General features: G+C 49.1%; 1 protein-coding gene across 5 annotated transcripts in view; it reads left to right on the top strand.

The window, feature by feature from the left end:
- Positions 1-16,203, top strand: part of CTIF (cap binding complex dependent translation initiation factor) — a 153,068-nt gene extending 136,865 nt beyond the window's left edge. For all 5 annotated transcript variants that reach the window (XM_057405691.1, XM_057405692.1, XM_057405689.1 and 2 more), the window contains 2 exons: positions 9,847-9,900; positions 11,650-16,203. In XM_057405691.1, coding sequence (XP_057261674.1) covers positions 9,847-9,900; positions 11,650-11,865 — 270 coding nt within the window. In that variant the 3' untranslated portion in view covers positions 11,866-16,203. The remainder of the gene's footprint in view (positions 1-9,846; positions 9,901-11,649) is intronic.
- Positions 16,204-17,757: the final 1,554 nt, after the last annotated feature.

The following is a 17,757-nucleotide window of genomic DNA, read 5'->3' as shown; positions in this document are numbered from 1 at the left end:
CACTGGCCTCCAGGTGGAGTAGCTACAAGCCTCTAAACCCAACCATCCAGCCATTGTTTTTACCCATCTGGCTGTCCACCCACGACGTCCTATCTTGGATGCAAGTGACTGGATTACAGGGATGACAAGGAGTAGCGTTGCTGTGGCACTGTCCCAGTCTGAGCTCCCATGGGTGCATAGGACAGGGCTTTTAAGGCAGGTTTGAAGCAAACCCCAGGAAGCATTTCATCACAGAGAGACTGGTTACACTGCAAAACCCCTTTGTGTAATTGGCTGTGGGATCCATTCACGGAGATCCCTCCACCATAAGGGGGTTACTGCTGCTGGGGCTGGGTGGGTACCCAGGGGGTATCACCCTGAGCATCACCACCCATGAGGGAGGTGTGGGCATTGACCTGACATAAGACAGATGCTTTTATGGTCTCATTAACATCCCTGGGGATGGAGGGCAGCGCCTGGGAGCGGTGAATCAGCCCCACAGAGGCAGCAGGGAGCAGGCCCAGCAGGCTGGCAGCAGGCAGGACAGTTGCTGCTCTGCAGGAGTTGTCTCCTACCTCCAGTCTGGTTGGCAGAGACAGTCCCATTTCAGCATCGTTTAAAATCTTGGCACGCTCCCATCGCTTCCCTGCCTTGGTAAACGCTGCTAACTGAAAGCCTCGGGGTGGTGGTGCAGGGAGGATAAATACTCCCTGTCTAATTGCCTTCCCCCTACGTCTGAGTCTGCGGTGCAGCGTGTAGACGGGTATCCACTCCCCTCCCTTCTCTTAGTGCCTGTTATCTCCTGGGGCCATGCTGTGTAATTTAGCAAAATATTCTAACACGGTAATTAACGTCTGAACTTCAAGAGGGCACTGCCTTTTCACTGTCTCCTTCAGAGGAAGAGAGAGGAAAACCTTCCAGTCAGATGAGCGAGGAGGGTGGTGCTGTTTGGAAAAGAAAATTCTATCTTTTAACGTGGGGTGCTGGTGTTTTTTTTTATCACTTTCATTTTTAAAAAAGCATCAGCCTCTTGAGTCAAAAAAAAAAAAGGGGGGTGGGGTGGGGGGTTGACACTATAATGAGATACTAGGATTTTTAAGATTATTCTAGTCAGAGAATGAGACAGATTCTTTCCTGTATTGAATAAGCAGGAAGGGGGCTGGATCCTGACCCTGTGCCACCCTTCCACCCAGGTAGCTCCATGAGGCCAGATCTGAAGGGAGAAAATAAGTCCTTTATGAAGAAGAGGACTAACTTCCTCATAAAAGGCCCCTTCTGTTTCCCCTCCCATCTGATTCTGCAAATATCAGTGCTTTGGTCTCCAATATGGCAGGACTGGGACAAACTGGGAAGTGGTTTGTAAGGGAAAAGAAGGAGGAGGGATGGGGGATGTGGATGTGGGAGGGAAGGGATGCCGGAGAAGAAGGGAGAAAGAGGAGACAGAGGGACACAGAAAGGAGTGAGAAATGGGGAGAGCAGACAAGTGGGGAAATGTCACGGGAAACCAGAAGACCTGGAAGAGCTGGGAGAAAAGTCTGGGATGTGGAGAAAGTGGGATGATGTGGACGTTCAGATCCATGGCAGGAGGGAGCATGCAGGAGCAGGAGTCTGCAGAGAGCTGGGACAGGTCTGTGTCTGTCTGTAGGAGCATGCTCCCAGCAGGTAGGGATGTCCCAGTGCCTCCGTGCCTTCCGTGCAATGAATAAATAAATAGCTGTGCAATACATAAATAAATAGCTGTGCAAAAAGCTCCCACCTGGGCAGGCCTCCCCCCCCCCCCCGTAGCTGTACGGGTAAAAACACAGCTTGTATGGCAAAAAGGTAATTACCTTTAATTGGCATTGATTTGGTCAAAGGGCAGAGTTAAGGTGAAGGAAGGTAGGGTATTATTTGCAAGCACATGAGGACAGACCAAATTGAGGAGGGCTGCATGATGCCTTTGAGCTCAGCTGCTCTGTTGAGTATTCTGTGTGCAGGAACTTGTAATCTTGGAAAGCTACAGAACTCATTTGGCATATTTAAAATAGGGGAGGGGAAATGCCACCCTTATTTCCCTGGGACCCACGGAGAAGGCAGAGGAAGCAATGAGGGCAGATAAAGAAACGCCGCTAGATACCATCTCACAGGATGGTCCCTCCTCCTCGCGTGGCTTTGTTTTTCTCCTTCGCCCTCCGAACCAGGCATTGTTACTTCCCAAAAACCCCTTTCAATGGGGTGTAAACACAACTATTTGCGTCCGCCGCCATGCGCTCTCGCCCTCGGCAGAGCCAGGAAAGCCGGGAGCGTCCGGCGAGCCAGGGTGGAGCCTGCCGCAATCAAGCGCGATGGTCCCGCCACTGCTTCTTTCCATGTTTTGTGTTTCCCCGGGACCCTTGGGATGAGATCACATCCTCCTCTCCCAGGGTTATTATGTCTTCGGCCGGGGCAGGATGAAGCCGGCCGTCTGGGTGGCTCGGCCTCCCTGTGTACACAGACTGGGTGGCTGTGTCCGTCTGTCTCACCCACCTTTGGGTCCTGAAGGTCCACCTCCAGCCAGGGGATGTGTAACCACCAGCTACTGCGGGGTTGCAGTGTCTGGGTTGATGAGTGACCAGATTTTCTTCATCATTGTCTGCAGTAATTGCCTCTTAATGGTTTCCATCTTCGCAGGAATCCTTTCTGCTGTTCCAGATCTGGGGAGAGTCATGTTTCATGGTTTTCCTTGTCTACAATGGAAAGGAGTAGGAGGAGTTTCCCATGACTGGGTACAGGGTTTTGTTCTTCTGGCCTTAATTCAATTTGCTGTTAAGTGTCTCTGAGTTCCTCAGAAGTCTGACAAGGAGGATAACCAGTATTTTGGTTTGCTAGATGCAATAAACAAGCTAATCTCTTCTTGCCATCCTCCCAGGGAGCCCTGGTTGGGTAATAGGGGAACAGAAGTCTCCTCCTCAGCTGAGACCAGCACATCACTGTAAAAGGAGTAGGTGCCACCAAACAAATTCCTTCAAGTTGTCCGAAATACTTGAGGGAAAGTGTCTCCTATGGACATAGCTCTTGATGCAGCCATGCTACTGCAAGCAACTCCAACCGAGAGCTCGTTCCTTGTTGTGCCACCTCCTCTGGGCAGCTGCCTGTGGGACCAGCAGTGACCCATGCTGGTGGCCTCTTCATAATAGAGCAGCTTGAGTTGCTGTCAGCATGTTCTCAACCAGGCTGAGACCAGGCCACCCGGGTCAGGGACCCCTCCATGAGATGTATGGGCTTGTGGCAGCTCATGCATCTTCAATGGGCTTGAAGGCATGAGCAGAAGGTGGTGCAGAAACACCACTGCTAATGGATACAGCCCAACACAAACTGCCTCTCCCAGCTCAGCTGCGTTTTTAGACCCAAACAGATAAGGTTTTGGAGCAGAGCCTCTGCTTTATGCTTTCCCCAAAGGAAAAGGTTTTCCCCAAAAGTTTGTGTTTGGGCAACCTCAGCATCAAATGATGAGCAGAGAAGATGCCACTTATGCCTGTTGACTTCTACAGGCCTTCTGTTTCCAAGTGCTCACTTGGTTCTTCCCTAGGGAAAGGTATCACCTGAGTTCTCTAGCTCCCAGGGTATGCCCAGAGAGGAGCTCAGCACCCCTTCAGAAAGGTAGCACTGTCACACCTTGTTGGTGGTTGCAGGATCAGCCACGCTGACCTCCTGTTGTCCTGGTTCAAGGAGCTGATTCTTATAATAGGAGTGGATTGTAGAAATCCAGAAACTGGCCTTACTGGTGCAGTGCTTTGTAATTACTCATCCCACACACCTTCATTTGTACTTCACGTTTTCCCCAGTCTGGCTTTTTTCACCACACTGTGCCTTGTGACAATAGGAGAAGTGGAGTTGTAGCAATGGCCTGTAGCTGATAGAAGTGCATGACTTTCCCCATGCAGGGGAGCCGAGCAGTCCCATGGATCTTATCCAAGGCATCTTCCTTCAAGACTTGCAACAGTAGCTCGATAAGAGGCCACTGGAAGAGCAGAAAATGGCTATTGATGTTTTTCTGCAGAACGCCTGTGGAGTGCAGCAGAACTGGCTTGTGCTCCTGGGAGGACTCATCTAGCAGACCACAGGGCTTCCAGGAGGTTTCTGGGGCAGGAGTTCCCCAACTGTGGTCTGTTAGTCCACCAAGAGTGCCTGCAGAGCCATGTCAGCAGGAAGCACTTGTGGTTGTAGGGGGTGATCATAGAGTCATGGAATCCCAGACGGGTTTGGGTTGGAAGCACCCCTAAAGCTCATCCAGCTCCAACCCCTGCCACGGGCAGGGACACCTTCCACTAGAGCAGCTTGCTCCAAGCCCCTGTGTCCAACCTGGCCTTGAACACTGCCAGGGATGGGGCAGCCACAGCTTCTCTGGGCACCCTGTGCCAGCACCTCAGCACCCTCATTCTAGAATATTTCTTCCTTCTACCTAGTCTGACTCCCCCTTCCGTTAGTTTAAAACCATCATGCCTTGTCCTTTCACTACAGGCCTGACTAAAAACTGTCCCCATCTTTCTTACAAACCCCCTTATACAGGGTCTCCATGGTGACCCCAACCACAGAGCTGGAACAGAATCAACTTATTGATGACAAAGTCCACCATAGACCTTCCCATGGGCTCCTCTGGTTAAAAACGTGACTGGGAAGCACCATCTCTGCTGCACCCTTACAAGCACAGCACATTCATTCTGCTTGAGCTCCAAGTGGCACAAGTAGCTGATATTTATCCTTCTTCCTAATCAAACTATGTCTCCATTTTCACCCGTTACCTCATTTTACACCAGTGGTTGCTACACCTGGATGATGCGTTTGCAACACGTCGTTTGCTCTGCGGTTGTGGTCCACGCTCCTCATGGTGAGCACCAGCAGGCACCTCCTCATGACCTCCACGTTAGATGAAAAGCATACTTGTGGGCAGGGACGGCAGAGCGGTTGCGAGGCTGGAGCTTCCTGCCCGAGGCTGTCTGGATGTCCATGCATGTTGCCATCTGGATGGATGAACCTGAGATGCCCGTTGGGGAGCCGGGGCAGGCGGCACGTGGGCTGTGGTCAGTCCAGCTTTCACCATGTCTCAAAAGACATCCCGACCTTTCCATGGCTCTGGGTGGATATTTTCTAGCTTTCTGTGCCACCAGAGTCATCACCAAAGCATCAGAAAACAGTGCATGCTAAGAGGTAGTTTGTGGCAAGCGTTGCTTATATGTCATTTTGCAAGCGATATCATACACAATAATTAGTATTGTGCCTCGCAGGAGAGATATCATTGCAGCTGGAAAGGGTAATGTATGCGCTGGGCTGCTTCCACTCCATCTCCTGGGGAGAATTGCTGAAGAACACAATTAAACCTGCGTGGTTTGGTGATAAGGGATGGTGGGGCAGGTTCTCGGGTCCTGCTCGTGGTGCGAGCACCTCTGAGAGTACCAAGTAAGCACTTTTGCTGCTCAGCAGCCCAGATGATCTCAGAAAGCAGATAATAAACCCAAAATTTTGCTGGTATGTGCATCCCATCAGCTTAGCTCTCTGGTTTTCTGGCGGAGGGCTCCACCAAGGGCATGTGCTTCCACCGCTGTTCAAGAGGACCAAACTGGTTCTCTCCACAGTGAAGCACAGATGTACTTTTGGGGCTTCTTTGTCCCCCCAACCTCCGTTGCATGCCCACTCCATGGGGCTTACGATGCTTACCTCTGAGAAGATGTTAAGAGCAGGTTTTGGGAGGCCAGGGAAGACTGCTCCCAGTAGCATCCCACAGAAACCAGTTGCACTCAGGAGTTTCCTTGCAAGGCACTGGAGCTCCCCCACCACACGCAGCACATCCAAGAGCAGAACCTACAATTTATTTTGGGCTGGTTATGAAAATACTTAGCACCCAGAGCCCACATGGACAGCTGGCCTCACAGAGGACCTTGGCCAGTGCTCCGTCTCAGCAGGACACACCACCAGTGTGCAAAGCTGCTAGTCCAGCACTAGAAACAAAAGTGAGAAGCCTTTCGCAACCGAAGCTGGGTATTATATGACTGGCCGGGCAGATTCTGGCATGCAGCCTCCTCTCTTAGGAAATCAAGCAGACTCTTTGTCTGCTTTCCAGCAGGAACTGCTGCTTTCATTGCCCGGCTTCGCCCGATACGGGGGAAACCGGCTGGAGAGCAAAGGGAAGTTTTTCTCGCAGACAGCCCCAGCCCCAGGGGATGATTACAGGTTAAACCAAGAAGCGTGTGAGGCTCAGCTCACCTGCCCTGCTGTCTGCCTCATGCTCCGTCGTCCACCTTCATCAGCCAGCTTGGGCCATGTGGGAACCTGGTGGAGAGGGATGGGATGGTGGGATTTGGGTAGATGTGCGCACCAGGGAGGAGCGGCTATAAATAGTTAAATAATAATTCCAGTGTGGGAGTGCTGATGTAAATGGATATAGCATGTTTACGTTAAAACTATTTTAAGTAAATATGAATTAGATTGCAAAGGATGTATGCAATTGCTTGAGTTCAGGCTTATGGTCACACAAGTGCCGGCACTTCAGGATTGTGATTTCCCTGGAGGTGTAAGAGTGTTTGCACCATTTTTCAGGTTGGATACAAGGAAGAAGCTCTTCCCTGTGAGGCTGCTGAGGTGCTGGCACAGGCTGCCTATAGAAGTGGTAAATGCTTCATCCCTGGCAGTGTTCAAGCTAGGCTGGACAAAGCCCTGGGCAACACGGTCTAGTGTGAGATGTCCCTGCCTGTGGCAGGGGGTTGGAACTGAATGAGCTTTAAGGTCCCTTCCAACCCAAACCAGTCTGGGATTCTGAGATTGACTTTTTCTTGGGGTGTCATCAGTGCTGACATGGGGGGTCAAAGAGCTTTGGGAAACACTGTGCTCTTGCTGAAGCAACCACCCCACAGTTTGGGGTGCCTGGTGCTCACATGGGGCAGCTGTTGATAGGGATGAAGCATCCTTTGAGAAATCCATGCAAAACACCGTTGGTGGTTGAGGACGTCAGTGGCAGAACCCCATGCAGCACAGCCCTTGCACTGCAACCCTTGCTATCTGCCTTCAACAGTGCCCACGCCAGGCTAGGGAGGGCAAACTGGGCTCCTTGATCTCCTGTCCCAGCACGCAGGGGTCAGCAGCAGATAGATGGTGTCTACACCCTGTGGAAGCTCCAGAGCCCCTCTCCAGCGTGCTAGAAACATAGTTATGGTCAGGAACATGAATGTTTATGTGGGTGTGAACTTGGGGCTCTGATTCCTAGAGCACCAGCAGATCTATCTGTTGGGCCCTGCTCTCTTGCACAGGGCTATGCCTGGGTTTGGTGGGCAGGCTATGGGTTAGGATTAGTGTTAGTGTTACGCATAGGTTGAACTGTGGCCCTTGGGACTGGTACCTCTTGGTGCCTTGATAGAGCATTGGAGCACGTGGTGTTTGGATGGATGAGATGGAGCACGTGGTACCTTGATGGAGCAGTGGAGCACATAGTGCTTGGATGGATGAGATGGGACACGTGGTGCCTGGATGGATGAGGTGGATTACGTGGTGCCCTGATGAACAAGATGGAACACATGCATTCTCCTTGTTCATCCAGGTCACATCAGATGAGGTCCAGGAGAGCACTGTGAAGGCAGAGGGTGCCTGCCCAAAGCTGGGGATAGGATACGATCTCTGTTTCATTGACTGCTCATCATTAGCCAAATACCCAAGCACTTGACAGTGACATATTCATCCTCAAAAACACCTTCTGAGTAGAGAAGCATGTCCCAGCGGTGCAGGTGGGAAGCTGGGGCAGGGAAAGCTCAAGTGAAGTTACAACCTTTCCCTGGCCCATATCCCCAGCATGGTCATCAAGGGGACCATGGCAGAGGAAAGGCTGGAGTCAGGCCACCGTAGGTCCTTCCTAACAAGTCCTAACTCCACTTTTGTAGCTTTAATTTTCATGTTATGTTCTTAAGAATACCAAAAATAGGTGAATAAATATTTAATCCGCAGCCCTGCTTCATGCCATGTTCATGAGCTACATAACCCAGGGATGAATTTCTGGACTAATGCCTGTTTCTATTTCGTAGAGTCAACTAGATTGGAAAATACCTTTAAGATCATCGAGTCTAATCTTTGTCCTTCAGTGATTTTTGTTTTCTTTTCCTTGTTGGGTTTAAAATAATCTCACCCTTTTTTTGCTAGGAATCTGAGAACTCTTTGTGAGAACTTATCTCAGAGCATGTGCCTTGGGCTTAACTAATATTTTCCAGACAATTTAGCAGAAAGATAAATTGGAGGGGGCTGAGGGGCAGAGATGTTGCATCTTCAAAACACTGGCTGAACCTTTGGCTAGTGCGAAATAAAAAACAATGGACTGCATGTTCATCGCTGTGGTATAAACATCATCTTCTAAGCAAACACACCGCTTTCTGATGGAAACAGAGGAGGGTGAAGACAAAACTTTGAGATCAAAGATAATTCCTAGAATTACCTCTTTTTTCCCCTTGCTGTTTTCCAGCAGTTATGGAGCTGGTAAACAAATAGGTGTTTATTTGTAAAGGAAACGAAACATGAACAAATGGAGATGAGGGTGAGAATCAGAATTGTGATTTTAACTAAAGGATGTGGAGCGCATTTGAGTGATTTTTAATATGGGCGGTTTTAATTAATTCAACCACTTTTCCAGAGTTTGCTTTGCCCTGATGAATTTCAGATACTGATGAAGCCAGCGTTCACAATTTTTCTCCTTTTTCTCTGCATTTAGCGCATGCATTCAGCTCTCCACTGCACCCAAGGGTTAGTTCAAGGCCAGCAGGGGTTGTTCAGCCCAAGGTGATGGGATGGACGTGGCTGTAGCTTCAGATGTTGACAGCGCTTGGAATTTTATCAGCCATCTCATGGTACAGTGTTTTTCATAACGCTCCATCTCACTTCCTTGGCTGATAGAGAATATCAGTATTTTGTCTACATGAAAAACAGAACAGCGGTGGTTTCTCTTGTTTTTAGCAAAATCCTCGCAGTCGTAATTTCATGCTTGAACAACACAGTCATAAAGTTGAAAACAAAGAGAAAAACATGTACATTTGACACAGTTTCATGGGTCCTTACCATGGTTCCAACGTTTCTGGGGTCAGCCATGCTGATTTCCTGCACTTTGCCATTGCCTGGTAGAGCCATTGACCCTCACTGAATATCCTGAGTCTGAACAAAGAGGGGTGCGCATCAGCCTTTCCAAGCACAGCAACATTTTGGGTCTCTCCTAAAAGGTGCTTGAATACAAGCTGATGTTTGTAATGGAAAGTTCATAGGTGGCTGAGCAGGGTTCGAGCTGGTGCACCTAAGACACCATAGTTTCACTCAACCCATTGCACTTGCACCACTATATAATCAGTCTGGAAGGAGACGTATTAATTACGGTGTATTGGATGTCATGCTTTCCCATCAGGTAATTTTGTGGCTGTTGGAAGTGTCCCTAAGGGAATGGAGAGGTTCAGTGGTGGGTGGCTGCCTTTTGGGCAGAGCCCTTCCCTTCCAAACAGGGCTGTGCAGCTCGAGTGTTCTCATCTGGTGGTTGTATTTAGTCACTGTGTATGAAACAAGTGCATTTTCTCATTGCCTGCATGGGATAAAAAAAGCAGTGTAACCTAAATAAAATTTATTTTGGAAGTTGTTCGTCCAAATTCTCTCTATTCTGCCCCACTTGTCCACTCTCAGCAGTGGATACTCAGGTGATAACCCTTCACCCTGCATTTTGTCACTGTTTATCTGATTGTGTTGATAGTATCTTTCCTCCCCTCTTTCTGATTTTCTGTCCTTTCCTCCTGGAAGTAGCAAAAGCCAAACTGGACGAAGAGATGGAAGGAAGGTCATAAGGGAGAAGGAGCAGGAGGTCATGCATTTCTCACCACCTCTTTCTCCTCTCTTTCGCAGTTGTTGCAGTCTCAGGATGTGAAGGAAGATGCTGTGCTTTGCTGCTCCATGGAGGTAGGCAAGCATCTGCACTACAAACTCTGATCCTCACTGCTTTGCCCCTTCTGTCCTTGGCTACACACAAATCAAGCAGCACGTTTCCAAACCCAAACAGCCCATGTTGCCTCTTTGCCTTATAGAATCCCAGACTGGTTTGTGTTTAAGGGACCTTAAAGCTCATCCAGTTCCAACCCCAGGGACCCCTTCCACTAGAGCAGCTTGCTCCAAGCCCCTGTGTCCAACCTGGCTTTGAACACTGCCAGGGATGGGGCAGCCACAGCTTCTCTGGGAACCCTGTGCCAGCGCCTCACTGCCCTTATTGTTAAAACATTTCTTCCTGCTACCTAATCTGAATCTCCCCTCCTTTAGCTTAAAACCATCACCCTTTGTCCTGTCACTACAGACCCTACTAAAAACTCTGCCCCATCTTTCTTCTAAGCCTCCTTTAAGTATTGAAAGGCCACAATGAGGTCTGTCTGGAGTCTTCTCCAGGCTGCCCCAGCCCAGCTCTCTCAGCCTGGCTCCAGAGCAGAGCTGCTCCAGCCCTCGCAGCATCTCCATGGCCTCCTCTGGCCTCGCTCCAACAGCTCCACGTCCCTCTTGTGCTGCTGCCCCAGAGCTGGATCAGGACTGCAGGGGGGTCTCATCAGAGCAGATAAGAGATATCACCATGAGATAAGAAAGGCCCTTGAGGCTGTGTCACTGGACTTCTGATGCATGCAAATAGATGCAAAAAAAGTTTGGTAGCTGGGGTCTCATCACAAAATTATATCATCCTCATTCCTTCATACCTCACCCCCCATTTATTTTTTTAAGCACAAAAACACTTGTATTTGAGCAAAACCTGGTCACATGGAGAGGTTTGCTGTGCTCAGCAGCAGCTCTGCAGAGAGATGCTGGTACAAATATAGCTGAGATTCATTAGTTATACTTTTGGGAAGTGATTGGTCCATGGGGATGGATGCTTTCCTAGCAAAGAGTGGTTAAATTGCAGTCTGAATGGTTGAAATTCAGCAAAGCAACAGGCAACCAAGGAGGAGAGTTTGATTATTTAATGTCAGGGCCTTGGGGAGCAATGCGTACAAACCTCATAAGCCTTTCGTGATGGTGGACTCATTGCTGTCCACACCATCCTTGGACCTTCTCCTCTGTGGGACCACCTAGAACTTGTGCTACCCTATAGAGGCTCTCCAAGGAGTAATTGTCTTAAAAAGCCCTCAGAGAAGCAGCATGACAGGTATAAATGCAGATCTCGCAGGGCAGGATTTGTTATGCATACAGGAGGGCTCTGCTTATTCCGATTAATGACTGGGAGTCACTGACAGCTGTGAATCAGCGTGTAAATGAAGGGCCAGGTAAAAGGCAGGAATACCACATCACAGCCTGCACTTTGTTTTGACAATAGCGTGATTTTTAGGTGGGATTTCTTTCTTTCCAAAGGTAATCCCATGTTGCTGCCTTTGAAGTCAGTGGGAGCTGAGCCATCCACTCCTCCAGCAGCCTGGCAAGGATGCTTTTGAAAACCTCACCCTTCATGTTCAGCTCTCGGAGCCTGCTGACGGGTGGTTTTGGTTTTCAAAAGCCATGATGCCTTTAACCTTGCTTGTTTGCCCTGCCACACCGAGCAGGGGAGAACTGGAGGGATGGAGGGTGCCTGTAGAAGCTGGTGGGGTGCTTTAATATGATAGAATCATAGAGTATCTCAATGTGGAAGGGACCCCTAAGGATCACTACGCCATGGCTGACCCCTTCTTCTCCTGACAGCTGCAGAGCAGCGGCCGTCTGCTGGAGGAGCAGCTGCCCGAGATGATGACGGAGCTGTTGGCGATAGCTCGTGACAAGATGCTGTGTCCCTCCGAGTCCATGCTGACACGGTCCCTGCTGCTGGAGGTCATTGAGCTGCACGCCAACAACTGGAACCCGCTGACTCCCACCATCACGCAGTACTACAACAAGACCATCCAAAAACTGACGGCTTGAGGGGAGAGGGCAAGATGGGGTGGGAAGGGACGAGAAGAAGATGTGCACCTCGACTGGATGTGTCAAGAGCTTTTCCGATTTAAATCCCCCAGCAGACCAAACCCCAGCATGCTCGAGAATATGTTTGTGGGGTGGGGAGGGAGAAGCATGTTTCTTTTTTGGCTGCGTCGCCAAGTGCCACCCCTCTTCCCCGCCGTGGTTTTGTTTTAGGGGTTTCTTTTCCTGAACTCATTGCTCAAGCAGCAGCAGCGCATCCCGCCGGGTTATTGTTTGGCTTTCGAAAGAACACAGAGAATTTGAAGGGAAAAAAATGAATCCAAGTGGGGGCTAGTATTGTTTTCACGCCGTCCTCCTGCCTTGCCCCGCCAACTGGCAGGAGACAGCAGGCAGCAGATGTCTCGGGAGGACAAAGCCAGACACACACTGCACCAGACGCTCATAATTGATGGCTTTTGTCGAGTGGGGCTTGCGTTAGGTTTTCTCTCCCCCCCTTCTCTTGTCTTTGACTTTCTGTGTGTGTTTGTGTGTGTCCCCTCCACTCGCCACCCCTTCAAAAGCGGATCAGAGAGCGGGATGACTTTCTCATTTGCACTGGGTTTTCTTTTCTCTCAAGTGTTTGTATTTTCCTCTTATTTCACTGTATCGTCGCACAGACAGTTGCGAGCATCTCGGGGGTGAGGAAAAGCAGCACCTTCCTGTGAGCTGAATGACAGGTTACCTGAAGATGCTGAAGCAAAAGGAATGTTTTAAAGGGATCAGAAGCAACGTACCCACCGTCATCTTGCCAGTAACCTCCTCGATGGATTGAGAAACGTGTCCCTTGAGCTGTGAGCTCTGGGACACAGGGGATTCCGCGGCTCTTGCTGCTCAAGTCGCCATTATCCCTCAGCCACTATAACCCTTCTTTTTTTCTGTAGTAACTTTTTTTGTTTCCATTGAAGGAGTGCTTTATTGTAATTACTGTTATGGTTGTAATTATGCATTTAAATCCAGGCCTGTTATAGTCGGGCCTAATAATGTACAGGGCGAGGGAGAAATGAAGGTTTGATGTTCTTTTGGAGACTGCATAGAGAAGACAAGCAGCGTATGGCAAAAAGGAGGGGGGAAAAGGAAAAGGAAAACATAGGAAAAGCCAAAAATAGAGGTTTTGAGGCTGGCTTCTAACTAGCTGAATTTGCTATCCAGTGTTTCTAGGTGTGCGGTGTACAGGAGTGGCTCTGTCCTGTGTTTAGTGTAAGTAGCACCATGTCATTGAGGGTTGGGTGATGTATTTGGAGAGAGAAAGTTTGCTCTGAGATCCCTGCGTTGCTTCATGCTGGAGCATCCTGAGAGAGACGGCAGCTGCAGGGGGTGATGGAGAGATGCTGCCTTGGTGTGGAAATGCCCTGAGGGCAAGGAGGCTGGTAGGGAGGAATGCCACACAGTTGCATCACACCCCAGAGCATGAACAAGACTTGGTGGTCTCCTTGTTTGCTTGTCTAGTAATGTTTTGACTTACCAAATCACTTCAGGTGCTTATTTTGGTGAAGCCTAATGGGGATGTGAGCTGCACCATCCCATCTGCGCAGTGGAATGGGAGCTGGAGAAGACATGATGTTGGCAGCCCATCCTGTTTTCTTCTCACTATTTCCTTTCCTTTCCTTTCTTGGTAATAAGAAGAGAATATACACCACCACGCCAGCACACGTGGACCCTGGACCAGGCAGCCTGGGTCTGAACTCAGCAGCTCAAACCCCTTTTTTTCAAGCAAGATGTTGAATTTCTGATGGCTTGTAGAGAAGAGAGATTTCACCCTGACCTCTCTGGATGTGCAGTATGTTCTCGGGTGCCTTATGAATGTGTTGGTCTGTCTGTGATGGGGAGGAAGCTTTCGCTGCAACATTTAAAGGGCAGAAATTTCCAGCAGACAAAACATTGCAGGAGGCAAGAGACCTGCTGCTGTAGTTCAATAGTATTTGAATATTCATCTGTTTGTCTGCAGATGCGGTTTCAAATCCGTATATGCAGCAAGAGGAACGAGCTGGAAACAGCAGATTCAGTTCTCCAGTCTACCCAGAAAGCAGCAAAATGACTGCTGGAATGCCCTGGAACTGTCTGGAAAAACTGATTTCTACTTCGTGGATTCAAGCCTGGGATCTTCACGTGGTGATGGCGCCTCGCGTTGGGTCAACTTTGTTATTAGCAATGGGGTTTGATAGTGTTAATGAGCAGCTGATTAAGGCAGCAAAGCCCATCAGTATTATAAGGCTCAGGGTTGCTCCCATTGCTTTTGGCTTTTCCTGCTCCTTGGTTTCTCGGGGAGCAGATGTGAAGGGGATATAAAACCCATCGCAGCGCACCCAGGCACAGCATTGGTCTTCTGGGAGAAGACCTGAAAACCACTTCTGTCTTCTTGTTGTTTTTAAAGAACAGAAAGTCCCTAAACCAGGGGACAGCCTGATGAGTTGGGGTGCCAGGGATCCTCCCTACAGTGACCCAGGTCACTGCTCTGGCCTCTGCCACTTATCCCTTTCCCGGACAATTGGGGATTTTGCTTCAAAAAACTTGTATTTTCACCCATCAGCGCAGCAGGAGGCGTTCAGCCGCAAAGTGTAAGCCACATGGCCGTATTTCTGCTTAAGCATTACCCTACTCCTACCAGCTGTGAAGGTTTATTCACTTTTCCCATTGGGGTGCAATCCTGCAAACCCCAATAACCAGGCTTGCCCAAGGCTTTCCCCTCCAACACTGGGGTTTCTCCCACTGAAGAACTTCTATGTGAAATGCGTTGTTTTTTAATGTCTTGCCATTTATCTCTGCTATTAACGTACATTCATGCAGCCATTAACTGCTTTGGTACATCGGTCACTCTGTTGATGTGTGAGAGTCAAAATGTTGACCAGAACGTTGGGTTTTTCTTCCCAGAATTATGTGCTGCCAGTGTTACCCTGCTGAAGTCCATTAGCAGGGAGCTGGCAGGCACGTGGCATCATTAACCATAGAGCCATGCTGGGAAAAGAGGTGCCACAAGTTCATTTGATAGGGCAGGATGGGGAGCAGCACTGGGAAGTTATTGGGATTCCTGGTGATGTCATCGAGTATTTACATCTCTTTTTTGGCTTTCTTCAGAAACGGCCACCAAAGAGTGTGTTTCACTGAATCCCAGGCTGGTTTGGGTTGCAAGGGACCTTAAGGTTCTAACCCCCTGCCACTGGCAGGGACACCTTCCAGTAGACCAGACTGTGAAGGTGCAAAGCCACTGGCTATGGCTCCCTGAATTAGCCAGGTTTGATCTTCACTGCTCAATAGGAGTGTCCGTGTGGGGATTTAGTGTGTTGTCCCCATGTGGCTACATCAGCAAAGGGGAAAATAAACTCCTCAGGCCAAATGTGTGCGTGGCCAAACCTCGGGCTAGTGTAAAGGTGAGTGTCTGAAGCATCTGCAGAGGAGCGATGCTCTGCACCACCACCATGCTGGTCCCCCTCGGATGCAGAGCAGCTTTGCCAGCTCCCTGCCAGACTCCACAGCATCCAATTCACCTCATTCCCAGTGAAATCATTTCCAAATTGAAGGTTTTTTGCTACCCACAAAGTGACTTGCTCCGTTCTCTCCCATGAGGGGTTTCACCCCTGCTTGGAGAAGTCTCATGTCTATGGAGGTGAAATGAAAATGGGGGGAAAAAAAGGAAAACTAGGCAATTTGCTTGGTTCCTCTCTTCCCCTGATGGAGATTAATTAGTATCTATTCTTGTCATGATTGATGGCTTTGAAGGAAAACTTGTCAGAATAACTTATGATTTATTTTCATGCTTATTTTTATAACATCCCTCACTTGGAAGCCTCCCAAAATCTGAAATATGATTTTCTTTTACTTTATTTCTCCTCTAGGTATTTTATGGCTTTACACTAATTTTGCTCTTCTTGGTGTTAGCTATTAGCCAGTCCCAGTGACACTTTCAGTATTCTTTCAGGAGGAACGACACTAAGGGTTGCAAAGTCCACTGTGGATAACCAAGGGAGCTGTGGTGCCCTGCAGAACACGGAGTTAATGCTAGCAGTTCATTATTATTATTTTTTAAATGTATTTATTTGCATTTGAAAAAGCGACATTTTTAATTTAATCCTATTTGTTAAACTGAGCGCTTTTAAGAAAACAAAAAGATGAAAAAATGTTCTGGGGAGAATGAAGGCTAGGTATTCATACTAGAGAAAACACAAAGTTGTTGCTTTCAGATTCCGGAGACTGTTACAACAAGGGAGCTAATAATTCTTTGTGGCAATTCAGTCTTTGTTTATAGAACATCCAGACCCACTGTATGCTATAAAATGGATCATCAAGTAATAAATGTTTAAAGCTTGACATCTTCTCATCTCTTTGTGGGTTTGCGCTATTGCTTGGGCTGGTCTGGGAGAGACCTTCCTTTTGTTTATGATGGAAGAAAGGGAAGATATGGAGGGGGAAAACATCCCTAACAAAGCATCCCACCGTCTGCTTGAAAATGTGGCAAAGGGACTGATCCTTCTCTGCTGGTGCCAGGTCAGATCCTGCACAGCGGTGTGGCTCCGGTTGGGTTTATCCCTTTCCCCATTTCTTATGGAGTGAGGATGAAGCCCGTGGGAGAGGTGCAAAGGGCTCAGAAGTCCTTAGGTGATGGATTAGGCCCCTCTCTTGTCTCTGCCTCCACGGCCACGTGTTCCCCAGCCTCCTTCCCAAGGGAATTGCCCAGCCACCTATTTGTGTCCAACATCAGCTGGACCTGGGGGTCTGATGGGGAACCCCACATTTACCACATCCACTTCAGCCAGTGCTGCAGCACACAGCAGCAGTGAGGGCTCACAAACTACTTCTGCTTCTACCTCAGTCACAGAATCCCAGGCTGGTTTGGGTTGGAAGGGACCTTAAAGCTCACCCAGCTCCAACCCCAGCCACGGGCAGGGACACCTTCCACTAGAGCAGCTTGCTCCAAGCCCTTGTGTCCAACCTGGCCTTGAGCACTGCCAGGGATGGGGCATCCAACCTTTTGCAACATATGTTTGGGAAAGCAGTTTTTCATAGAAGTCAGCTCTGGAAAACCCTTCTCTAAGCTGAGCCAATTCATTTTTGGCTAACTGGAATGCATGCATTGGCTCAGGAAGCCGCACGGGTCATGGGAGGTGAGCGTTGTGCCCCTGTGTTAACTGGGCTGTGGCCAGCGGATTGGAGGCGAAACGGTTCCTGCTTTTGAAGAAACTTTGTTGTGAAATGCTGTATGTGACCGTGTGTTTGTGTGTGCTGGGACCCTGCTGCAGCACGGCCAACCTGCAGCGTGAACCCTAACAGGAGGTGGTGGAAGGTGTGGGGCTCCGCTCATCACTATGAGCCCATGAGTAAATCAGTGAGAGGCAGTGCAAGTCACCCAGTGATCCAGGCAACCCTGTATCTGCTTAGGGAGAGAGCCTTGGGTTTGTTCAGTGCTTCCTGACTTGTGCTGCTGGCTTTCAGGATCATCTCCTCTTGCATCTCCTAGGAGCTACTTACTAACCTTACAGTCCATGCAAAGCATTTTCTATGAGTTTGACTCAATTTCCCAAAGAGCTCGGGTTTTTCTGCCCTTTTGCCTGCACTTAAGGTCTCAGCTGTCACAGGCAACATCCACACCAGTAAATTAGACATAGCCAAGGTCAGGTGGTGGAGGGTGACCCGTGTCCTTCGTGGAGCCAAGCTGATCCATGATGTTTGCTTCCCTTTTTCACAACCCCTTCCTTGTGCTTTATTTGCCCCCCCAAAGCCTGTTTCTGGTGCAGGTCCCTAGGGCAGCACACCCAGACTGGGTCTCACACACAGGACAGCAGTGTCCCCACACCTCATCTCAGTGCTGACACAGAAGGTCAATGGCATGATATACCAGGCAGTGTTAGTCGTGATGTGGGGCTC

The sequence above is a fragment of the Pezoporus wallicus genome, unplaced genomic scaffold, assembly GCF_028554395.1.
Source record: "Pezoporus wallicus isolate ANWC-B61680 ecotype Strahan unplaced genomic scaffold, APGP_CSIRO_Pwel_v1 scaffold_13428, whole genome shotgun sequence".
In the NCBI taxonomy this organism is placed as follows: Eukaryota; Metazoa; Chordata; class Aves; order Psittaciformes; family Psittacidae; genus Pezoporus; species Pezoporus wallicus.
The sequence above is the reverse complement of the archived record's forward strand: the minus strand, read 5'-3'. Positions and strand labels throughout refer to the sequence as shown.